Here is a 25574-nt window from a genome sequence, read left to right on the forward strand (position 1 = left end):
TCTGCTATGTTCTCCTGTCTTCCCCGTTTTGCGATCAGAGAAATGGTTAATAGAATCCACAAAATACAGACATAGAAGTAATGTTTAATATTTTTTAATCGTTTTAAATGTGTCAATAGGATAATAAATACGTCCGAGAAGCTAACGTGCGTTTGATACAATTCAACACCTACGACTAGAAAGGTGGCGTTGCGGTTTAAGACCGGTCGGTCCACCTGCCGCTGGGGTTGGCGTGCTCCTCCAGCATCTGCAGGATGGACTCCATCTTTTGCTGCAGACTGGCGATTAACGGGTTCACGTTCTCCTTCACGCTTTCAGTCAGGGGTTTGAGCTGTTCCTCTATGTCCTGCAGCTGACCCTGGATCTTCACGGCCAGGGGCTCGAGCTCTATTTGTCTGTCCTCCACGAACGACCTGAGAAATGAACGGAACACCGGGTCTGAGGTTAATTGGAGCTTAATTATCGAAACGACACACGGATGGAGAAATGTACCTAAGGTAAATTAGAGTGATTACTTTGCACCACTGGAAAAGAAGATCTGCACCTGTCTTACATTTTGGTTCAGGAAGGACTAATGATCAACAGATTAAATGCAAATCTAACATGCTCAGTAGTTATGAGGTGACGTGTCGGATTGTTTTCACTCACTCGGCGTGTTCCTTCAGCTCTTTCTTGTTCACAAACTCACGAAAGTCGTGACTGATTTTAGTCTTTATGTTCTCGATGTACTGGCTCACCCGATTGGCTCTTTCTTCAGCAAAGCTTCCTGCAGAAGAGAGCCAGTAAGTAAGATTTTTATTTATTTATTTTTAATCAATGTCCCCTCTTTATTTTGCATCATCCTCCAGTTACTCGCACTCCCCCAAAACACATTTTTGTTCAAAACAAAACCAATTTTATTTCGGTTTTTGAAAAGAGTAATGTTACCAGAACTACTTCAGTTCATTATTTCTTGACATTGATTTAACCACATCTTTAACAGAAGTGTCAATAAATGTGGATTGCGAGGCATTTCTAAATATGAAAAACTGATATTTACCGTGTGTCAGAGTAAGAGCAAGAAGGACTGAAATCAGAAACTGTTTCATGGCTGCTGACTTGATTAGACCTAGAATTAAAAAAAACAATGATTTAGAATAGTATGTGTGCAGTTTTAGCAGCAAATAACTACACACCTATGTGAAACCACAAAAACATTTAATTCCTCTTTGACATTAAATCAGATTAAAATGTTCTTGTTTTAAGTCTGTACGAACTAGAATTATTTTTGCTTCATTTCAGGATAAGTTTTTAATTGGATTCTTCAAATTTATATAGGTTTATGTGCACTCTTTATGATGCCTTCAAGTTATTCTGGAAAACCAAACGAGTGCATAGAACATTTGGCGGCAGCAGACCTGAGAAGGTGTTTATGTTCAGGTCAAAAGCCATTTCTACCAAATGCTAAGGACATGTTTGTGAACCTCTAATGTCAAATTACTCTGGCATTTAAATCATTTTAGTAATCTTCGTTAACCTGAAAGGAAATAAAATTGGTCAGATTTGATGAACTGTAAAGTCTTTGGTGTCTGCATGTAGCATAAGGAAACCATCTTCTGCTGAATTTGTAATACTGTGTAAGTTCTCTGTAAACCTCTAGTAAGTTTAAATTTTAAAAGCTTTACCTTTGTTTACCTTTAGACAAGCCTGTATTAAGAAAAGCTTCTTGTAGCTTAATCAGATGAGTCACTGACTAAACCTCCCTGGAAATGTCCGTCAGGTTTCTCGCCTCACAGCTAGAAGATATTTTGAGACGCATCTTACTCAAACGTGTAAACAAAAGTTTCGCAGAGGTTTGTGGTTATCATGTTTGAGCTTTGGTGGTGTGATCCTAAAATTTATATATGTAAAAAAAAAATACAAAATGGATTGTAGCTTCAAACCTGCATAGAATTTATTTATTTTTTCTACTTTCCACAGCTCCTTTAAGAGGAAAATATATCCTTCTTTACAAATCACCATATCAACTCTGAGAGAAATATTTGATGAGACTGAAAGGGGAATTTAAATCCTCATTGCTGCAACAACTAAACATGTAAAAGTAAAAAAAAAAAAAAAAAGTGTGTACTAGTAGCAAAAAGTTAAAAGCAGGAGAAGTGAGACTCACCTGTTCTTTGGATGTTGGTGTTTGGACCAGATGGTGCCTCTGTGCCGGACTCTCACTCCTCTTATAGTGCGGCGTGCTGCTGCGTCTCCCTCGTCCTGTGAAGCTGATTGGATGACACAAACGGATAAAGAGGAAACTGGGTACTCGCAGTTCTGACTCTTCTTGCAGAGTGTTCCAGCCGGGCCAAACTGGACCAGCAGTCCCTGTGCTGACTGACCAACATTCTGCACGAGTCTTATCTTATATCAGATTAAATTCAACCCAGAATCACCAGGGAGAACGTCGGAGTTCGGACACTTTGGAGACATCTCTGATAAGTGGCAGGATATCTCGCTTTTATTTTGTGATGCTGTGCTGATTTTTGTCGGGCTGTAAAGTTCCCTTGGCTTGGTTATAAAATAAAAAAAATTATTTTGAATTCAAATGTTTTTACCAGAAAACATTTGAATTCTGGTAAAAGCTCTTTTATGTATTTTTTAAAATATATTAATGTGGTAAAATGAATTGACTGCGGAGAGAATGAAGTAAAAGCTAATCCAAACCTGAATAGTCATTTTGGTACATTTGACATTTTAAAGATTATTTTTTGCAAGGAAAACAATAATCTTCCCATAGTCATGTCAAAAAAAAAATTAGGACACCTCCATGAAATATTCAGTTTTAATTCAAAAATATTCATGTAATGATGTCTGACCTCTTTTATTTCCTCTATGGAAAAGAAAGGGCCTTAGCTGCAGTTACAAGAACTTTCCTTTTTTTTACTTATTTAACAAAAATTGTCAACAAAAACGGGGTCTCCACATTTTGGCCAAATCGCATCCCAGCCACATTAGTGAGACACTTATTTTATTTAGCAGTCTTTGACATCAGTCTAAAGAAAGATCACTCCACTCCTCACTGTCAGCTGGGAGATGCTTGAAGGTTTTCTTGCATGAATGACCCATTTTAAGTTTCCCCACATCACCTCCATGTTGATCAAGATCTGGACTTATCTGGTCTTTGTGTGTTCACATTAACTTAATAAAACCTGCTAAGCCACACGCTAACCTGTGTGACTTTTATAAGAAAATTAGAGCGCAAACTTCTGAATCTTATCTTAGTCACTTTTATAAGGAATAAAAATGATCGGTTAATCAGTTCTTGACCAACATGGTGCTCTAAAATGTTTTATCGGCGTCAACTCATTAATGTTTCATTCTGCATTAGCTTATAAGCAAGCCCAAATCATCCACCCTCCACCACTGTGCCTAGCAGTTGGAATTAGTTTTTTTTATATATATATATAAAAGCCTCTTCAGAGCCCCAGAATCATTGGATGCAACAATTCACACTTTACTGCTTTGCTGATGTTGATAAAAATCTCTTGTTTATCTTCTTCCAAAGATAAATGACTCTTTTTAGTATTTAGAGCTTTAGAGAGGGAGGTGGAGAGCCCCCCCTTGTGGTAGCTTATGGTCATAGCAGCCTAATTCAGTTGCAAACAGCTGCAGATCATTTTATACTTTAACCAAGTCTGCAGACTTTTTTTCTTTTGGCACAAAGAAGATTTCATTTTTTTTGTGTCATTAACTCATAACTTCAGTAAGGAAATTGAGATATGGGCCACCAGTAAATTATATGAACAGCTCATCTGTGACCCACACATAGCTTTAAGGCAGCATCTTTTCAGGATGCTGATTTATTCGGGTATTGATTCACAAAGTTCACATCAAAACATTTTCATCTCTGGGACACGGGAGCCGCCTCCATTCTGAATGTCGTAATAGCTGGACATTCCCATGCTGTCCACACTTGTTTAGAGTTACTCAAACAAATCATCATGACACCTTCAGACATCTGGAAATTGAACGCAACGACGAACCAGACTCCTCATCTTCGCGTCTTGGCTGATTCCTTTTGATTATTTTCCCATGATGGTCTCGCAGGAAAGCGTCGCCATAAATGCTTCCACTGAACTCGAATACTCTGAATTAACCTACCAGACGTTTACAAATCCCATAGCCTCCTCTTGCTTTCCCCAAATTGTTTACAGTTAAAGTAATCTCGCAGATTCCCACGTAAACTTCGACATCTGAATCATAGTTGCTGTCGGCTGTTCTCGACTCGCACTGCAGATTTCAAGAAAGTCAACTCGTGTTCAGATTAAATTATGTGAGAAAGGCCCACATACAGCACAAGCTGCCTAAATACCCCAACCATCTCGAGCTCCTATTCTTCTGTTGGGGGGGAAAAAAAAAAAAAAAAAGAAAACATGTGGTGAAGTTTCAAGAATCTGATTTCTGCTTTGATTGAAACCAGATGTGGGAACGAGGAGCTTGTTTTCAGCCTGATATTATTCATGGGGTCTGCGGGGGTTTGGTGGGGAGGTGGGCTGCTCACCACCACTCCTGCATGCCTGACTATGTTGTTGGAAGTGGAAAAGGCTTCGGCTGTTTTCTGTCTCTTGAAAACATTAGCTCCTAAAGAGCTCATGGAGACAGAAGGATCTCCTGAGTTGTAATGCAAGGCATGTGAGGCGGCCTTGACCCCATTAAAGCGTGAACAGAAAAGAGGTGGTCAGACCAGAAAAAAAAAGAACAAAAAGAAATAGCACTGCAAGATGCAGCTATATCAGCTGAGATATTGGTGTCATCGTGACAAGACGTTAAAATCAGGCCTTGAGTTTGTCCTGTGTCAAAGCTCTGCGGACTTATCTTTGACCTGGAGAGACTCGCTACAGCAAACATGAGACAGAAAAAGCATAAAGGTTTATCACACACTGAGATAAGTCCTGTAGAAACAGGACTAGCATCCATTTGTGATGGAAACTTTGTCCTGTTTTCCACAGATTGCTTAGTAATTGTCCATAGTTGACAGGAGGATGATTTATTTCTTATAAGGTTGTAAGATTGACTAACGCTTTGTTTTTCTTCTGAAGTAAATCTGCGTTAATATTTGAAAAGTAGTCACAACTCTTAACTAATTTCACTTTTTGTAAAAAAAAAAAAAAATAATAATTTTCTTAATTTTTTTCTGATGAAGCTCTGAAAGGTGTGATGTGTGTTTTACTGAGATTCAATTGCACACAGGTGGACTTTGACTTCTGAGAGCAATTCATTTTGCCTGAATTTAAAGAGGCTGCACTCCACATGTTTAAGATATTTTATTTGTAGGATATGTTTTGAAAACTACTCTTTTCTTTTCACAATCACGCACGACTTTCTGTGGATTTATCGCACAAAATCTCAATTAAATACACTGAATACGTCAAATTATGGACAACCCTGAATATCCTCTTTATGAGTAACTTCAGTCAGAGGCCTTTCCAGATCTGCTGTAACACAGACCACTACAGCATCTATTACAACTCTCTGAAGAAAATTGGATGAGTTACAACAGAGATATAGTTTCTTTATTTTAAACATAAGATGTTTTGTGGAAAGAGATGAGTTGAAATCTTTAATTTAATCTTGGAGCATCTTAGAGAAGATTTAATCAGTTGCTTCTCTTGTTCCTCTTCTGGGCCTCTCCCCAAACCACTGAGAGGGTGAATAATTACCCAAGATGCAGAACGTCATAATCTTTTTTTCTTCTTCTTTTATAGGAAGCACAAGTGGAGGTCCCATTTCCTCTTCAAGTAGGTGGTCCACTAGTTGAGTTACTTCCAGTTGCTTCAGACATATTTGATATTTTATCGGTTTGAAGATTAAATCTGTTTTGTTTTTTATTTTTATTTACTTTTATCAAGTAAAACTATGTTGCTTTGTTTCCAAGTTTAATCACATGCTTCGGGCTGCGGAGCCGCGAAGCCACACTGTAGGTTGTTCACAGTTGCTGCCAGAGGAGAACAAGGGGAGGCTCAGATTTCTTGGCCTGAGATTTTTCTCCGACTCTCCGGTGCTGCGTTCAGGGGCCGCAGAAAACATTAAAATGACCAAATACGGTTGGATCAGAATGACATTCACAAATGTAGGGATTTCTCCTCAAGCCTGACATTAAAATCTTTCGTTGCTTTCTTGCATATTGTATGTGGAGATTAAAGGAGTGATAGTCTGCTCTGACTTCGAGTTGTAAATAAAACACAGCGTACTTATGTATTTACAGCGACCGTATTGGATTTTAAAGTCAAGATTGGAGAGAAACATATTTCCAAAGTTGTAATTCTGAATTTAGGAGCACATAATTGTTTATGAATTGGCATTAATGATCAGTTTACCCCAATTCCACTGTTTTGAAATTGGGATTTCAATGTGACTATATGATTGGAGTACAGTGAATTGAATTGATCTGGACTGAACTGGATCAAAGTTTGTTTGTCAACAGTGTCTGAGATTATCTTTACTCAGACAAAGATAATCTGAGTAAATACAGATTTTAAATAATTACTTTTCTAGATCATTGTGATTTGATATTAAATCATTTTTATGAGCTGACACAAGTATGGCAAATTTCTTTTTAAAAACTAGAAATGCACAACTGCACATGAACTGGAATTGTTTCTAGATGACGTGACCTAAACAAAACTGAAATGTATTAATTAGAAGAAGAGCTCACTCTGCAAAAACACAACTTTTTGAGTAAATCTTAAGTATTTTTGGTCTTGTTTCTAGTGCAAATATCTTGGTGCACTGAAAATAAAATAAAATTGTCTTGTAAGAAACTTTTTATCAAGAAATAGGTTGTTTTAAATCAGTAATTTCTTAGTACTAATGAAAAAGTACTAGCTATATGTGAAATAATCACTTACAGCTAGAAACAAGACATAATAAGATGTGACATACATCTTATTTCCCAAATGTCTTGTTCTAATGGCAGATGATTTCACTTACGACTAGTATTTTTTGTGGATACTAAGGAATTATTGACTCAAAACAATCTCCTGTGTTGTGCTGAAAAATTACTTGTAAATTGGTTTTGTCATATTTCAAGCGTACTAAGATATTTTCATTAGAAACTAGACCAAAAAATACTCAGTAAGATTTTGTGTTTTTGCAGTGAAATTTGATTTTGATACTCGTTCTTAAAAAAAAAAACTTTTGGAGAATGAAGAAAAAAAGTCTGGCTTCTTACATGGAACCAAACAGAACAAAGTTACAGTCCTCTAAATGAGGAATGCAGAAAGTCGGAGTGGTCCGTGAACGCATCGTTGAGTGACACTCCAGCAGCCTAATCCAGAGAGTGAGGATGCAGAGCGGCGCTCTGGGTCGATTCAGCGACCTTTAACTTCTAATTTCAGGGCTGACTGGAGAAACCCCGCCGAACTTTGTCCCTGAACGCTTCGAGTACCACATTTTCAGTGCCAGCTGTGGGTTTCATCGGCACCGTCTTCCTCCCGAACCGGACTTTAGTAGACGTTACGTGGGGACAATGGAATCCAACATTATCCCGGACAGTATCCGCCCTCAGAGGCTGCAGCCGGGGATTGGCTTCGGATCGGGACCGACGGGGACCCTCCGCTCCTCCTCTCTCCGACCCGGAGTCACGGTCCCGGTCGCGCCGCTACTCCCCTCCCCGGCCTCGCTGTCCGCTTCGTCCGGGCCTCCTCCTCCGCCGCCGCCGCTGCAGCTCCACAGCCTGTACGGAGGAGTGGGAGCGGGGCTGGGGCCGGGGGCCGGCGGCCACTGCAACCCGGGGAACCCGGCGGTGCTGAAGGAGGCGGTGGAGGCGGTGGTCCGCAGCTTCGCCAAACACACGCAGGGCTACGGCAGAGGTAATGTTATGCAGGAGAAAGAGCCTGTTCACGCCTGTGTTACTCAGTGTTAGTTTTGAATCTGGAGAGTTTGGAGAACGAGAACACCACAAAGAAAAACCAGACATTCCTGTTATAAAACCCCAACATGTTTTATGATGGTCTTCCAGTTAACTCCCAGAGCTGACCTACAGTAAACGGTAATCCATTTGTCATAACATTCCCCAGGTAGAAAAATCAACTGTTTCCACAAGTTTGCCTCATCCTGGCAGCAGCCCACCATAACTGGGGCCAGCTCAGACCCACTAGTGGTTTTAGTGGATTGTGGTTGGTGCAGATTTGGGCCAATTTGGGCTGAGAAGTGGAAAATAAAAATCAGACCACAAGCAGATCGATTGTAATGTGGATGAGATGCAGATGATGTTCGGCAAACATGTCCAAAACCAGAGCTCCAACTCATTCCCTTTGGCTGGCTGAGTATGGAGGAGTATTAGGCAACGACTTCTCGTGAAGTTAGGAGGGATGGATGTTTTGCTTCCAAGGAGACTAACTCTTTGGTGCTCTTTAAAATGGTCTAGATTAGTAGTTTTTGAGGTTTTCTGGTGGTCGTTAGGAGAACCAGACGTGCTTTCTTGTTTAAGTCGCGTAAGTACGGCCTGTGATGAATCACTCAGACATAAAGGCTCCTGAACCCAAACAGTTTGCAGACAGAAAGTTGGATTTCAGCACCAACAGCTGCTGTCTGGGGAAAATCTAGAAAAACAACAACAGAGCACGGGAAAAAAAATATTTGTTGTTTAAAGAAATTATTTCCTCAGCAGATTGTGCTAATTTAGTGTAGATAATTTGTGACCAATCCTCACTAAAGAAGTAAGGTTGGTTGACGGGTCTCCTTGGATGTCTGCTTTGGAAATGTTCATGTACTCTTTTGCAAGTCAAGGCAAGAACCTTCAGAAATCATGAATAACATTGATTAAGATCTCTTTTAAACTTAAGCTTGACTTAAATCTGAATCAGTGTTGGCATTTGCAGCCACTCTAAGTCTTTCTACTCTGCTCTAATAGGATTTAATCCCAAAAGATTGCCCCCCGTGTGCCGCCACTGACAGCCCTGTCCCCCTCCTTTTATCCCACTTAGGCTTCTTAACATCTTCAACATTATACTGAGGTTGTTGTGAAAGGATTGGCTGGAAGACGAGACACTTCCTTAAGTTCAAAATCTTTTAGCCCTCGATTTAAACACAAAATCGCTAATAACACTTAGCCTTGTGGTATTTCTGTTATTCCAGAGTAGCTGTTGTGCTGTGGCTGTCTCCCGCTTTATTTCCTGTTTGTTTCCGCTTTTATTCCTAAGGAAAAGCTCAGACAAAAGGACTTCATCTTATCACCATCTGCTTCGCTTTTGTTTGACCTTCACCTGCTGGAGACATTAATAAGAAACATCATGCTGACTGAATAAATAGGAGCCTGTTTGATGTACAGAATCGGGGTTGCTACGTAGACTGGAAAAGTCAGAAAGTAATTTGATTTGTTCAGGATAAGTCCAGTGAAAAAAAAATGTTTTCCCATATTTTTATTTACTTTATTTCCTTTTCTTAAAGTCCGTCCATCCATCCATCCATCCATCCATCCATCCATCCATCCATCCATCCATCCATCCATCCATCCATCCATCCATCCATCCATCCATCCNCCATCCATCCATCCATCCATCCATCCATCCATCCATCCATCCATCCATCCATCCATCCATCCATCCATCCATCCATCCATCCATCCATCCATCCAGACACAGCAGCACAATTAATAACAATCAAGACGGTCCTATCATAAAAAACAGGAACGACAATGTATCGAGCTAATAAACTGCATAAAAGTCCAAAAGAGTAACGGGTCATAAAATTGAAATGAAGCATCTGCAGCCAGATGTGGAAGTGTTTAAGATCCTTAAGAAGAGATTTAAACACCCATCCATTCACAAATAAGTATTTGCACAGTCTCCTTAAGTGTCTGTCTAAGCTTTCTGTCGTTCCTTCCTTCGTGTTCAGTAATCCCAGACTCGGTCTGTGACGTTCAGATCCTCGTCTGTGGGGAAAGGGGCGGGGGGCGTCACACCATCTGTCGCAGGAATCCATCTCTTTCCTGAAGTTTCCTCCTTTGAAACCCCATGTCATGGTTTGGACCCGCCGCATCAGGATTCGGAGACTCCTCCCTGAAGGCGTTGTTGGATGGATGAGAGTCTATAAACATCTCAAAACGCACATAAACTTTATTTTACGGCCGACTAACAACAAGATGAGAGCGTACGCTGGGTGTTTTACAGCCTACTTCAGTGGGAGTATAAAAAATATTATTTGGATTGCAAGCTTGGGAATTTACATTTCTTGGGAGCGATGGGTTTCTTTGTAGTTTGCTGACTGGGAAAGCTGAGATTTCTGTTGAGCTGCAGAGCTAAAAACGCACTGATGTTGCAGGAGCGGCTCCCAGCTGAGAGTTTAATTATCCTGCGCTCACGTCTCTCTGCAGACACAAACTTTTATAACTACAGATCCTTAAGAAAGTATTCCCATTCCTGAATTAAAAAAAAACATTTTGTCATGTTGCACCTGCAATACTTTCTTTACTGAAAAAGCTTTGACTGAAACCATTTCGACTCAAGTTTTCATTCAGGATAGTTTTTGTGTTTTTTAACTCCTTCCATCATCACATCAACTCTGACTTCTGTCTCTGTTGCTGCTAAACAAAAACTGTCCCCACAGCATGATGGTCCCCCTACCCTACCATTACTGTCTTTCATTTTCACGCTTCTTCTCTACTTTGTGTTGCTGTATCACCTTAAAATCTCGACTAAAATACTCTTGACGTTTGTGGTCGTGACATGAGAAAACGAGAAAAGAAATACTTTTACAAGGCGCCATGTAACAGTCTCAAATTGAGATTTTACTGCTCTCCTTTGTGGTTGTTCTTTCCTAACTCCAGACAGAAACTTCGTATGAGTTCACGAAAAATCAGAATCTGAGCCGAACTAATTTTTCCCTTCAGCGGAGAGGATGTGAAGTTTCCTTCGTGAGGTCACCCCCCATCTGTTTTGTGTGTGTGCGTCTTAGTTGAAACAAGGACAGAGTGGCTTTAATGAAGCTTTCCCGTCCTCCCTTGTCCCTTCAGTGAACGTGGTGGAAGCTCTGCAGGAGTTCTGGCAAATGAAGCTGACCAGGGGGGCCGACTTGAGGAACGGAGCTCTGGTCGTTTACGAAATGGTCCCGTCAAACAGCCCGCCGTACGTCTGCTACGTCAGCCTTCCGGGTGGCAGCTGCTTCGGGAGCTTCCAGGTGCAACATCTGCACTTTGTTTCCCTGGATATTAAAAGATTTAAAGATATATATGTATATATGTTTTTTTTTTTTTTTTGCTTGGGGACATCTGGGAAGGAGCTGCATCTTGGATAACCTCCTCCGTGCTGCTCTGCTCTGCCTCGGTCTCTCTGGCTCTCATTATTGCCCTGACTCCGCGTGTTTTCTTTCACTGTTTGACAGTTCTGTCCAACCAAGGCGGAGGCGAGGCGCAGCGCCGCCAAGATCGCCCTCATGAACTCGGTCTTTAACGAGCACCCCTCCCGCCGGATTACAGACGACTTCATCGAGAAGAGCGTGAATGAAGCGCTGGCCTCCTTCAACGTAAGTTCAAAACGGAGCGATCGGCTGGTAGCGGCAACGGTTCGGCCGCGGCGGTTTGTGAGCGAGTGCCGCCCTGGGAGAGCCTCTGTTTCTGCACAGAGAGATGCAGAAGGAGGAAATAATCTGAAACCTGTGTGGGATAATTCGCTCCAGGTTCTGACTGATCTACTGCAGCCGCCATGCCTTTCTCAATTTAAGGTTTTCTCAATGGGGGGGGAAAAAAACATGGGAAATATTCCCCTTGTTCGTTCACAAATAGAATAACGACTTTGTTACTGTGTTTTAAAGCTGTGATTCCCAGACATGATGCTCACGCTGGCCTGCATATTTTAGGATGCTCCCCTGCTTCCACACACCCCAACTTATTGAGATTCAGCAAAACCCTGTTAATCAGCCATCAATTGAAATCATGTGTGCTGAAGCAGGGGAGGGGCGTGATGCCTAAAGCTTTTCAAGGCAGCGTGCTTTGAGGGCCACGATTGAAAAACCTTGTTTCAAAGAATCCACAGCGTAGAATCATAATCTGGTACAAGTTTGACCGGTTTGTTTTAGATTCGGAACTAGAGCTGATTAAGCGCAGTCTGGGTTCCTTAAAAATGGTGAAATATGGAGTTAATTTCCTGCCTTGATGTTGCAAATAAATAAAAGATGTACAAACTGTCCCGTCCTCAAACACATGATAAATATTTTCCAAACTGTCCTTTAGTGCAAAATGGTCTATTTTTGTAAAGGAAACAGTTCCACACTCTGCAGCAGGTAGCTCGTATCCTTCTTTATTGAACAGGACAGGACATGACAATAAAAAAAACAAACAACAAACAGATAAACACAACGACAGTTTCACATTTACAAATCTTTCTGGAAAATGCATCTTTGATAGGCCACCCTCTCTAATTGAGATTACATCACCTCCACGACAGAGAGACACTCCTAATATCACACATAGATAGAGAAGTAACATTTCTTAGACTTACATTTTACAGCAGGCTATAAGGACCAAGAACAGCAAAAAATACCCCAGTTAAATTAAACTAAAGAATTCAAAACCTGGATTTACAACAAATTAATCTCTGATATAAAAGAAAATGGTTCGATTTCAGGGATTGTATTATCTTTCTTAAAATCTCATTTTTAATGCCTTCCCCATTGGGAGATATTTTAATGTAAAACTAGGCAGCCAATATTGAATTATTGATCAGATATTCCATCCTTTTGTTCCGTGTTGATACTCCATATTTACTTTTAAGAGAAACCGACCATTTATAATAATAATAATAATAATAATAATCTATTTATTTATAATGCCCATTATAATTCAAATTAAAATCTCAAAGAGCAGTATGACAGAAGCGTTATGTTATATATCCCTTTCCAAAAAATTGTGTACAACATTAAAGAAATCTTCTGCTGATTCCGACAATGATTTTCAAAAAGATAATTTCTCTATTTCAAATTTGGATATTCTTTCATTCCTGCTGTTCTGCCGTTTTAAAGTTTCTCGTTTTTCTTGTAGCCATTTCCTAATTGAAGATCAACTCACACCTGTCTTATGTAAATGATATGATCTCTTGTTTTTCCCATTTTGAATAATGACATAGGAGAATTTTTTTATTTATTTAAAGTTTCCCTCTTGAATGTTTTGTGTGTCTGTTGTATTTTGTTTGGATCATCGTAGCTTCATTCTGGACCTTTGCCGTGTGTTCACAGGGGAACCGAGAAGAGGCCGATAATCCCAACACCGGGATCGGGGCGTTCCGCTTCATGCTGGAGTCCAACAAAGGAAAATCCATGCTGGAGTTCCAGGTAGGTGAAGCAAATCGGCTAAACGTGGATGGCGATAGCGCGGTAATGTTAGATGTCAGTATAATTCAGGGTTCCTTTTAGGGAAAAGGACATTATTGGATCTCAGTTTTTCCCCCCCAAGTCTGGATAACTATCCAAAAAGACATTTTGAGAATGGAAAAAAATCTGTTTTTCCAAATTTTATTCCATATTCCACCATCTAAATGTTAATGGTGTTTTTCTTTTCTCCTCCATCTTCTTTATTTCTTTCTTTATTTTTTTCCTTCATTTATTTGTTTATTTCTGTCCGTCTGATTCCTTATGCTCTTCCTGAAAGCAGTGCTTCCATCACTGGTCTCTCCTTTCTTTGTGTCTTTCTTTTTTTCCTCCTTGTCATTCTTTCCATCCATTCCTTACTTTCTTCATTGTGGGCTTATTTTTATGTCGAACATGTGTCCCTCCTTTTTTTTCCCTTCTTCCCTCCTACCCTTTGTCATTTCCTTGCTTCTTTCCTAAAGTAATTATTAGTGTCACCTCTCGTGTCCTTTTGTTTCTTCATTTCTTCGTTCCTCCATGCTGTCGTTCATTTGTTGCTTCCTTACTCGTGTCCTGTCTTCGTTCCTTCCTTCTTGTCTTTTACGTTCAATGAACTTTAGTATTTGCTGATTGAAAGTGAACATAAAGGACCGTTATGCTGAGTCTGGGAAAAGTCTGGACACTTTTCCATAAACGAAGCAGAAGCTCTATAGTCACCCTCAACTTTTACGTAGCTTAGTTTAGTAGAAGAAGTAACTTTGAAGCTGGTAAATGGGTACCTTGTTGAAAACAGGAATCTGAATTCAGTGTGCAGTGCATTAAATGCCTGGTGAGCAAGTTTTTCCCTCCAACTCCTGGTTGCTTGCAGGAGCTGATGACTGTGTTCCAGCTGCTGCACTGGAACGGGAGTCTCAAAGCCATGAGAGAGCGACAGTGTTCCCGACAGGTACCCGTCTCACACGTGGCATCGATTACACACAGCTGGGTTTCAGCTGTCACATAACTTGTTTTTTTGTTTTTTAACACAAGACAAATTATACATAAAATCACGGTGCAAACGAAGGGACAGTTCCTGGTATGTTTACTTCTCCCAGCGCTGGCAGCAGCTGTGTTGTTGGAGAGATGAAATTGAACTCGACAAGCGTAGGTTTTTGAAAGTTTATATGGTTTGGAGGGAAAAAGTTCAGCGTAAACAACTTTACAGATGCAGGGTTTTGTAAAGCAAACTCGAGTGCAGAATTTGAATTGTTTGCAACAAGAAACCTTACAGTATGAGCAGGGTGACCATGAAGTGAAGGGCACTACAAGAACAATGTCCATTAACACTATTAAAATGAAAAAAACAGAATAGTTTCTAATTCACTCAGGGTCAAACGTTTGCATTCGGACTCAAACAAATGCAGAAATGTCCCAGAATAACCACACATTCTGAAGCCGTCAGTAATATTCTGGCATAATTTTGTCTGAATGTTTAAGCACTCCTTTAATCAGAAATGGTGGAGCTCCTTTAAACCGGTTGGTTTTCTGTTACAAAGCCGACCTCTACACCGAAGCGGATTATTTTTATTTATTTATTTCGAACATGATAGAAGTATAAAATCACACACATGAACAAGGAATGCAAAATAATCTGCAATAATCTTAACATGCTCGAAAAGGAGTAGGAAGAAGTAAGAAACTTACGAACTCCTACCCCACAAACTCATACAGTGCTTTCAGATGGACCCTCATCAAATAAAAGAACAAAAAATAAATAAACGTAGATTATTATGCAACTATTCCAAGAAAAGTTCAAATAGATCATCTAAAGCCCCAAAAATTCCTTATGATGCCCAAACCTGCAGGAGGTGCTGGCTCACTACTCCCACCGGGCCCTGGACGACGACATGCGCACCCAGATGGCGGCGGACTGGGTGAACCGGGAGCAGAGCGTGGCGGGAACCATCGCTCAGGAGCTGGCCTCGACGGAGCGGGAGCTGGAGGACGCCAGGCTGGCGGGCAGAGAACTGCGGTTTTACAAAGAAAAGAAGGACATCCTGATGTTGGCTGTGGGTCAGCTCAGCGCCGCCAACGCCGCCACTCTGCCCTCGCACTAAAACGCAGCCCCACGCCCCACCCCTCGCCACGGCGAAGGATCCCTGGTAACAGTGTTGATCACTTTCTAAGATGTGTTTTGTAATGAGGATCAGGAAATCAAGCTTCAGCTCATGCTTTGTTTATGAAGGAAAACACTTGTTGCTAAACTCATTGTGCCTAGTAACCGCAGGATGCTTTTTTTATTATTTGCCTGTAAAACTTGGCGTTGGATCAGAGTATGAACAGGGCTTTTTTTTTTGTGTGTGTGTATATTGTTATATTTGTTTCTGGGTTGGATTTAATGGTGGGGAGGAAGAAATTAGATGCAAAAAGTCACAAGTATCAGTGATATTACCCTGAACCTTCTTTATGGACGTTTCTAGTGAAATAGTGAAAATGAATTCAGTTTAATTGAATTTGAAATCCCCTTTTGTCCTTTGGGTTGTCTTTTGGGAAAGAAACTTTTTATTAATCTTGTATTATTTCATAAGTTGGATGTGTTAAAATTCTGTTCCAAAAAAAAAAAAAAAAGCTATTTAATACAAAGAGTAGCTATTATAAAGGTATTATTGATCATGTTTTATCATTATTATTATTATTACTACAGAAAGAAGCTGATCTTTCTGTCTTTCACACTGAGCAGTGAAAACTCCCACCAAGTTTGAACATTTTCACTCGTTTAAAGCACAAACACTGGGATAGAGTTTGTAATTAATGCCCTGAATTCACTGTTTCCTATTGCAATCTGGAGCAGCCTCTCCCAGTGTGGAAGGAAGTTTGAGTGTTGCAACAGGAAGTGAACAGATTTAGCTGGCAATACGTGACTAAAAGTGGTTGCAGTGGTCCTGCTAAGGTTCAGTGACCATGTTGGCACCAACGACATGTTTTACACAAAGGTAGGTGAAGACCAACCCAATGGAGATCGAGAGTTCAGGGTAACTACGTTTTGAGGGGTAAAGGTTCAGGGTGGTGTCATTCAGACGAGCCTTAATGATACGGACTTTTGCAACATTTGAACCGGCGACACCAAGTCGGGTTTGTAGCATTTACTCGAGCGAACCCTTGTGATTGATCATTTAATGTCAGGGACTTAAATTACACATAAACTCCAACATACATGACGATCAGATCCAGTCAGAGGGTGTTTTCTTCCATACGTTGTATGTGATCTGTATCACAAAGAAAACCATGAAGAGGATCTCTTCGTCAAGGCAGTTTTCTCAATAACTATTAAAATATATCTAGCATTTGAGAAAATTTACAATTACGATATGTGGGTACTTTTGACTTTCACTGTTCAGTTTTTAAAAAACAAAAAATCACGCAGAGAATTAAGTGCTTGTTGTGTTTTGGTGTTTCTGTATGTGAACGGTTGTGGTTATTTTAGAGTTTTTTTGTATGATTTGCGACCCTGACACTAGTCGAATGTATATTATAGCGTGCTATCAACTTTATTACCGACAAATCAACTCTGTTACACAATAATGGATCATTTTACAGCATGCACGACTTTGTAAATGCAGAGTTAAAAGGTCAGCGGTATAAAGTGTAAAATGGATTGTTTTACCATGTTTTGGACATAGATGAGGAAAGTCAGAATATCAACTTGGACCTGAATATATATTTTTGTTTTTGTGTTTTTGTTGAAAATACTCAATGCAGAATTTATATTTTTTGAACCATTTGAAGCCAACAGATGATAAATGAAGTTGAACTTATTGTATGCTTTTGTTTCTTAACTATATTTCTAAGCTAGAAGGATCAAGACGTTTTAACCAAACTCTCCAAGACTGCATGCTAACAAGGAAAGTGTTTAATGGATAAATTGCGGCTCCAGTTTAAGAAAAATGTGGCACAAAAGCAAATTAAACAGCAGGGAGTCACATTCTCCGCTCCTGAAGGTTGAATCCCCAACAGCTGAAACATGTTGCCTTAATTTTTTTTTAGAGATGGCAAATTAAAAACATGAAGGAACAATAGACTGTCATTAAAGGCAGGCGAGTTTTTATTTTTGTTTGCCTTTACTTTTGGAATTGTTGTTGTTTTTATAAAATTGGAAACATTAATGATGGGACTTGTAAAACACTAAAATGTTTAAGTTAAATTCATTACACCATCCTAATGCCAGAGACCAGCAAGCATACTTTAGACTAAATGGAAGAATGTGGTAGATACTGGTTTACATACCAAGGCAAAACTGAAATTATAATTTTTCCTTATTGGACTTGAAAACTCCCTGTACTCTTTGTTTTTTTTTTTTTGGCCTGACCACTGGTCCTGTTTGCATTTATTTCTTTGAATATTAACATTGGATTACAAAGGATCTTTTTTTTCAAGTTTTTAATAGTTAAAATCAAATGAACACATTTACCTCTACATGCCAAATTCCCTTTATATGTCACAGTTTCAGTTGTAATATAACTTTGTTTATGTAAGTTTTCATATTGCTTAAACAATTTATGTTGTGTGGGTTTTCAGTGGTTTATAGAAAAAAATTAAAGATTTATGATGAGTATAAGAACATTTTAATGGAGTTGTTTAAAAGAATGAGATATTGATTTTCTTTCTTTTTATTTACTTTGGTTTTTATAATACAAATCCCCCTCAAGTATTGTTTTTATATATAAGCCAGTTCAAAATATCTTCGTACAAAGACCTTTTAGTTTTTCTTTTTTTATGCTTAAGGATTTTTTTTGTTAATATTAAGTTGTTACACATTTTATAAATGGATGAACCCTTTTTTTAATCTCTTGGGTTTGATGCATGATGCTTTAGATTTTGTTTTTGTATGTTTCATATTCAATATACAGTGTTGATTTATAAATTGCTCTTTAAAGCCTAATTGTGTGTATTTTATATGAAGTTTTTGTATTCTGTGTTTATACGTTTACTAGATTTATATCGATATGTAATAAATCAATTAATAATAAAAATGTGGCTTGGTTTGTTTTGTTCTATCATCCCCATATACAGTATGCTGGAGTAAACAGAGGAAAATGTGGATAATTGTTGTATTTTTATTAGTATTTTAAAATAATAAAGTTGTGTCTAAATCTCAAACAGGAAATAACTTGTTACATATGGATGGTTGTCATAATATGCTATAAGGTTAATATAGATTTATTAATTTTATTTTAATATAATTTATTTTGAAAATTTCGAAGAACAGCAGCGGAAGAGGCGGGACTTCCGTCTTCAACGCTCCCCCGGCGTTGGTTCATTCAACATGGCAGCGGGACCAATATCGGAAAGAAATCAAGGTAATTTCATCCTTTAAAATATGTTTTTGGTGAATATCGCTCACTTGTTTTGACATGTGCTTATGAGTAAATCGTAATATAATTTCTCGGCGGTTTTTGAGCATCGTTTAGTGGAAAACATCCGCTTCAACACATGGAAGTGTTTGAAGTGTTGTTAGCTTAGCATTTTGCTAGTTAGCTTCTTTTAATTCGTAAGAAATGTAATTTACGTGTCGTATCAAACAGAAGCACAATGATACTGTAAGTTATAATGCGGGTTATGACAATGTCAAACTGCTGCTTTTTAGCATATAAAGTTAGCTTAGAGAATTGGCACGTCATAGGATTTAGCGCAACTCATAAACCTTAGTAAGTAAACGGTATTGATCTTTTGTTCACTATTTTACCAGCTCGATAAAATATACTGCTTATAATGTAATTAGGAATGTTAGAAATATTTTCAGTAAGTTGCAAGTCAAAAATTGTATTTTGAATAGCAGGCAAAAGACTCGAAAGTGCCAATCCTAACAGAAATAACTAGTTTTAAGCGGACTGCACAGCGAGTATTGTAATAAAAAATTGTGAAGTTATTGTAAAAACGTTAGCAGCCGATAATTTTGTGATAAAGAAAACTAGTCCCGTCTTTTAACTAATGATTGGTATTTCGACCTTTTGCAGAACGAGCAGTGGTATTGTCATTTAGTATTTTTTCTTAAATCCCTTTGGATTTGCACTACAGGGCATTTGTTTCCCGAGATATATAACTGGCCATGTTCAAAAGCTTAAAGCTCTTAAACTAGCAAGAAAGGTTGTTTTTTTTTTCGATGAAAGATGAGTCTTATTAAAAATGTAAGATGTACAACCTGATAAATACACTGCTAAGATGCAACACAACACCATTCTTCTGTAAAAAGTCTAAATTGCTACATTTTTCTCTTGTCAATTTTCAGATGCGACTGTGTATGTTGGAGGCTTGGATGAGAAGGTGTCTGAGCCGTTGCTGTGGGAGCTGTTCCTGCAGGCCGGTCCTGTGGTCAACACACACATGCCCAAAGACCGGGTCACTGGCCAACATCAAGGTCAGCAACAATTTACAGGCTGTTTTTCTCAGTGGACAGTTCGTAAAACATATGAACTATTAACTCATTTGGATGCATATGTCCTTCCTGTGTCTGAAGTAGAGAAATTCGTTTTTAAAAAATATGAGAACGCAGCTGAAATCTACCTACAATGATGTTTGAACATGTATAGCTTTATTGCTCAGAAATAAGAACGATGTGTTTTTATGACACTGTCATTAAGAAATGTATCTGTTATTTTTCTCAGGTTATGGCTTTGTGGAGTTTCTTAGTGAAGAGGATGCTGATTATGCCATAAAAATCATGAATATGATAAAACTTTATGGCAAACCAATTAGGGTCAATAAGGCCTCAGCACACAACAAAAACCTGGACGTTGGTGCAAACATCTTCATCGGTAATTTGGACCCGGAGATTGATGAAAAACTTCTCTATGACACGTTCAGTGCGTTTGGTGTGATCCTCCAAACACCGAAGATCATGCGAGACCCCGACACGGGTAACTCTAAGGGTTACGCTTTCATCAATTTTGCCAGTTTTGATGCTTCGGACGCGGCTATCGAGGCCATGAACGGCCAGTACCTCTGCAACAGACCCATCACGGTGTCGTACGCATTTAAAAAGGATTCCAAAGGGGAACGCCACGGTTCGGCCGCAGAGCGACTGCTGGCTGCACAGAACCCGCTCTCTCAGGCCGACAGGCCGCACCAGCTGTTTGCAGATGCTCCGCCCCCGCCGTCTGCACCGACACCAGTCCTCACTGCGATGGGAACAGCAATGTCCATTCCAGGTACGACTTTTGTGTCGAGTTCAAGGATTTTTCAGCATTGTTTTTGAACATTTGTCCAGCATTCAGTTTAACTTCTTTTATTTTGTGTTTTTTTTTGGGTCAGGTCTCCCGCCTCCTGGTGCGTTTCCTCCTGTTCCCCCTCCTGGAACGATGCCTCCAGCAATGCCGCCTTCTATGGGCATGCCTCCAACAGCGGGAGGTGTTCCACAAGTGTCTGCCGGCGGACCTCCACCTGGACCGCCACCATTCCCTCCTGGCAACATGCCTCCAGGTAAAACTTGGGGCTTTCAGATGCAGCTGAAACTGTCGTTCCCTGTCAAGGAAATCAAAAGAAACCTATTTTCTCATTCTGTTCCACAGGTATGCCCCAGATGCCCATGCCGCCTCCTGCTCCTCCTGGCATGGTGCCTCCACCTCCAGCTCCTCCAGGATCGGCCCAGAGGGCTCCGCTGCCCCCCAACATGCCGCCACCACCAATGGGCATGCCTCCCCGGGCACCATACCCCATGGGTGAGCGCTGCTCTTACATCTTAACCTGCAGCGTCTATCAGGAATGTTTTGGAACATCTTTTTTATTTTTAATAAATAAATTACCTAATCTAATGGCAAAGCAGGCCAAGTCTACTTTTTCTTACATAAGACAATCCAAACTGCTTTAGAGGAAATCAAACATCTTAAAGCTTTAAAAAGCGTTGTGTAATAAGAAACAAATGCAAACCTAATCTTCCATCTCAAGCTGCAGTCACCATTAGTCGCTGGGCAAAACGTTAATTAGTGAGACGCTTTAATCAAATGCATCAGTGAACAATTAGGTTTTGGTCCTGATTCAACAGAGCAAATAGTTTCTGCACATCTCAGGTTTTCCGCAGGTTTGTTCCAGAGTGGAGGACCATAAAAACTAAATGCTAAAAGTCTAAATGCAAAAGTCTGAATGTGCTTCAGATCAGAACCACAGCTTGTTTGAGGTTTAAATGCTGTAACTCTTAATGCTGAATATTGTGACCCCTCTTTTTGTTTCCCCTCAGCTCCTCCTGTGCCTCCAGGAATGAGAGGGCCTCCTCCTCCCATGCCTCCGCCTGGCTACGGCGCAGCTCCTCCTGGTCCTCCTCGTCCGCCTCCCTTTGGTTTTCAGAGAGCGCCTCCGATGCCACCCAGGCCCCCAGGCGGCCCTCCTCGTGTACCTTAAGCGCACCGTGATCGGTAGACGGCATGAAACAGCTGCTGTTTAGCTTTTTTTTTTTTTTTAACATGTTTAGGGTTACTACTGTAGCTTTAGTGTTTTTATTTTTATTTTTTTCATATTTCTTTGATCATTGTACAGATGAATGCAACTTGGCAAATAAATTTTTACTAAAATGTATTTTTTTGTGTGTTTTTGTATGGTTCTTGATCTTTCAGAGAAAGAAAATCATTGCATTTTTTACTTTTATTAAAAGACCGATTACTCAGCATGATGATTCATCAAGTTTGAAATTCTTAAATATAAAGTGTGGGCAAATGCTTTTTGTCAATTGTTTTGTTTTGCAATCATTTAGGGTTTAAATTAATTAATTGCACACCCTACTGTGTAATTATGGTAATTTTTTTTATCTGTTTTGTTTTTCAGCAACTAAAGACTCTGGCTTTCTTTTGTTCCAGAAATCTGCTGTCAGTATGGTGGCGTTCTGAGAGCAGAATTAATGAACTTGTTGTGTTCACTCTTGTCCTGCTGTGACATTTTACCAGGTCATGGAGAGAAAGGAGAGGTGTTAACAATAAAAGCAGTAATTTATGGATTTATAACAGAAAAGGCATTAGGCCAGACATGAAGCAAAGAACAAATGATTTTAAGAGTGGAAGTGATTTAAAATTCAGTGCGGTTGGGCTTATAATATAGACTTCTATTAAATAAGTCATGTTTTCTAATGAAGTCAGCTTATTTCCAATGGTTCAGTACTGATGGTTTAGCTTATTTGTATTCTTTTGGGTTAAACTCAATAATACAAATCCTTCACAAACAAAAATTTAATATTAAATATCCGTTTGAGGTGTTTTTGTCCTATTAGATTTAAGAATCACTGTCCAGCCCAAACAGCCAACAGCTGAACTCAAAGCAGTTCAGGAAAGTAGCTGGTCAATGGCCAAAGAAAAAAAACAAACTGGAAACATTGGAATGATTAGGCAATGAAACGAGCCTTATAAACAAAATGCAATAGACTTTCTGTCACAATTTGGACTGTCAAATAATCCAATGCAACCTCATTTATACACAAAGTGCTTCAAAGTTCAAATAAGTTTAAAAATGTAACGCTATTTAATAATAAAAAAGGACAGAAGAAAAGCATAATATCTTGGTAGGTTTTTCATCTTTAAGGTAAACATTGTCTTCAACGATTTATGAAGTTTAAACTTATTTCGGAAAGTTCCCTCCTCTGGACAATTTGAATGTTTTGTTGCATCGACTGGAATGTTAAAGCTTTGAGTTTCCATATACTATAAAAGAATTATTTCCAAGAAACACAGTGTCTGAACACAGTCAATGAATAGATAGTAAAAATATGCCAGCATGAATTCTACTGTAAATCCCATCAAAACCTTTGAGAGAAAGATGAAAAGAGTTCAAAGGACCTGAAAGGCCAGCAGAGTCATGGAGAGCTAATTTATACAACAACCATCACACAGTCATTCTTACAGCATTATGAAACAGAATCACTATAATAATAATAATTAGAATAATAATAGAAGGTATACATTTTTCTAGATCCTCCTTGTTTTCAAGCTATAACTTGGCAATGTAATGTTTGGATGGATCTCTTCAACATAAATGTGTTAAAACTGCATTTAAAAGTCTGAACAGTAAACGCCCAAAGTTACTTTGCAAACCACACTTAATTTGTGCTGATTAAAATATTTATTGAGAAGTTAAAGAATTTATCACATGCAAAAATGTTTTAACAAAATTATGCAATTCTAAACAATACCTAGCTAACTCTAAATTAAGGAGATGAAGGATTGATAAATTAAGATATTAAGAATATATTTCATAAACATTTATACAAATTCTCTAAAAATCATGCATTATGTTCCATCTATCTGGGATTGTGGGTAATTGGTCCTGGAGGCACATATAAAGCATTCAATTAATTTCTAAAATCATTTTTAACATATTTATTCAATGTTAGCACTATTCTTCCCCGGGATGTGGTCATGAAATAATTAAGTAGTGAAATAATTGCTCATGCTTCTCAATTAAATAAATATTTCTCTTAAGGGCATCGTCCATAAGTTGCACAATAGTAAAATAGTTTTTTTTGTGTGAAATCAATTCATTAATAGGAAAAAATATTTCTTACAAGAAATTGGACCAAATGTTGGAAAAAAAAAACTAAAGCTTCTGAAACATTTGAACTCCGCCATCATGCTGCTGAAACTAAGACGCAGGTTCCACCATGTTCTCAAGTGATCCCATCAACATGGAATTGTGATGTAATAATAATAATAATAATAATAATAATAATAATAATAATAATAATAATAATAATAATAATAATAATAATAATAATAATGTTCTCAGAGGAGAGTTCACATTTTTCATATGGCGCATCTTCCCCTTCCCCGTACAGACTGAGGAATAGCAAAGTGGTTGGCATGGTAACAGGAGTCCGGCGCGCTTGCACGTGCGCGTCGAGAGCGCACACATTTACAATGATGATGTTAATGTCTGAAGATAATGATGTTTGCAAAAAAAAAAAAAAAAAAAAAAAAGTGTTAATGCGCTGAACACCTTATATGGATATAAACACATTTTATGCATCAAGACAAATTATTTAAAAAAAGGGGGGGGGAAAGGTGCAATCTTGCGCATATCTGCGCCGAAAGACCTTTCACTAAATATGAAGTGCGCTCGTGATGGGTTTCTAATGGAGGAGGGGTGGAAGTGGGAGCCCTGTGCATCACAGAGTGTGCGTGGACAGCGTGGGCTTCTCTCTTCTCCACAGCGCACACACACGGAGCATCCTCACTCGGCTCACAGCAACAGCATCCTCCTCCTCCATCCTCCATCCTCTTCCTCGCCATCTCCGGGCTGAAGAGAGGAGCGCTTGCGGGATTTAAGGTAAGCATTAATTTAACACTAATTAAACATTGGAGCCGCTCGTGGTCTCTCGGAGCGGCGGGCATCCCCCCCCCCCCTCTCTCTCTCTCTCTCTCTCTGCGTGTGTGCTTTCTTTCTCTACGCATTTAAGACATCATGTGAAAAGCGCGATGGGGCGTGCTCACCAGCAGCTTGCTTCACGCTAAAATTAGGATCGATTTTGTGAATCGAGAGAATCTGATCCAAGTCGTGACGGGCTGCTGCACGGCCGTGTGATTTCTAAGAATGAGCGCATCTGTCAGGAAATGATTGGTCGCGTTTGGCGTACAAGCGGTGTAAAATTGGCCTTGTTAGCGACGTACATCGGCCTTTCTTTCTTTAAAAAAAAAAATCTTGTTGCACATATTTGCTCTTTATTTCATCCTGTTGCTTCCTAAAGCCAAATAAGCACATCAAAGCTGTTTTCAACAGAAATATAAGGGCACACGGAGGAGCCTTTCAGGAATATTTTAGCGCTTTCTTTGGCTGTTGTGATGTTATCAGGCGTCCAGATGATTTATTTCCACTCAGCAGATGGGAATCTCTGTACTATGAACAAGGTGGAGATGTGAAGACAGGTTGTTCTGGTTGGTCCTGCAGGGAAATAAAGCTGATATTGTTTTTTATTGTTATTATTTTTAAATGGAGGGACAAGCAAGAGGGGGGAAACTAATGGAGGCTTGTCAGTCTGAAGAAAAAATATAGCTATCATTACTCCTCCTCCTCATCAGGCCTTCCTCTTCTCCTTTTCTCTCAGCTGAGTGTTTGGGGCTGTGTGGAGAGGCTCTCAACTCAACAGAGATATTGTCTGTCTGTCTGTCTGTCTGTCTGTCTGTCTGTCTGTCTGTCTGTCTGTCTGTCTGTCTCTCTCTCTCTCTCTCTATCTATCTATCTATCTATCTATCTATCTATCTATCTATCTATCTATCTATCTATCTATCTATCTATCTATCTATCTATCTATCTATCTATCT

General features: G+C 39.3%; 4 protein-coding genes across 4 annotated transcripts in view; 3 read left to right on the top strand and 1 right to left on the bottom strand.

The window, feature by feature from the left end:
• Window positions 1-72: 72 nt before the first annotated feature.
• On the bottom strand, window positions 73-2250 carry LOC103472450 (type-4 ice-structuring protein LS-12-like). Its single transcript, XM_008422097.2, has 4 exons — window positions 2147-2250; window positions 1040-1108; window positions 649-766; window positions 73-413 (listed from the first exon to the last, which is right to left on the bottom strand). The coding sequence occupies exons 2-4, from the start codon at window positions 1086-1088 to the stop codon at window positions 197-199; spliced, it is 384 nt and encodes a 127-aa protein (XP_008420319.1). The 5' UTR covers window positions 1089-1108; window positions 2147-2250; the 3' UTR covers window positions 73-196.
• Window positions 2251-7156: 4906 nt separating this feature from the next.
• On the top strand, window positions 7157-18297 carry lix1l (limb and CNS expressed 1 like). Its single transcript, XM_008422098.2, has 6 exons — window positions 7157-7835; window positions 10979-11142; window positions 11347-11487; window positions 13195-13290; window positions 14174-14251; window positions 15150-18297. The coding sequence occupies exons 1-6, from the start codon at window positions 7493-7495 to the stop codon at window positions 15399-15401; spliced, it is 1074 nt and encodes a 357-aa protein (XP_008420320.1). The 5' UTR covers window positions 7157-7492; the 3' UTR covers window positions 15402-18297.
• Window positions 18298-18567: 270 nt separating this feature from the next.
• On the top strand, window positions 18568-21849 carry sf3b4 (splicing factor 3b, subunit 4). The gene is made up of 6 exons (XM_008422099.2): window positions 18568-18641; window positions 19571-19699; window positions 19947-20489; window positions 20593-20760; window positions 20850-20999; window positions 21515-21849. The coding sequence occupies exons 1-6, from the start codon at window positions 18608-18610 to the stop codon at window positions 21673-21675; spliced, it is 1185 nt and encodes a 394-aa protein (XP_008420321.1). The 5' UTR covers window positions 18568-18607; the 3' UTR covers window positions 21676-21849.
• A 2558-nt stretch (window positions 21850-24407) lies between these two features.
• Window positions 24408-25574, top strand: part of LOC103472453 (synaptic vesicle glycoprotein 2A-like) — a 23165-nt gene continuing 21998 nt past the window's right edge. The window contains exon 1 of the mRNA XM_008422100.2: window positions 24408-24582. The gene's annotated coding sequence lies outside the window, so the exon portion shown is untranslated. The remainder of the gene's footprint in view (window positions 24583-25574) is intronic.

Source organism: Poecilia reticulata, linkage group LG11 (assembly GCF_000633615.1).
Source record: "Poecilia reticulata strain Guanapo linkage group LG11, Guppy_female_1.0+MT, whole genome shotgun sequence".
Classification (NCBI taxonomy): Eukaryota; Metazoa; Chordata; class Actinopteri; order Cyprinodontiformes; family Poeciliidae; genus Poecilia; species Poecilia reticulata.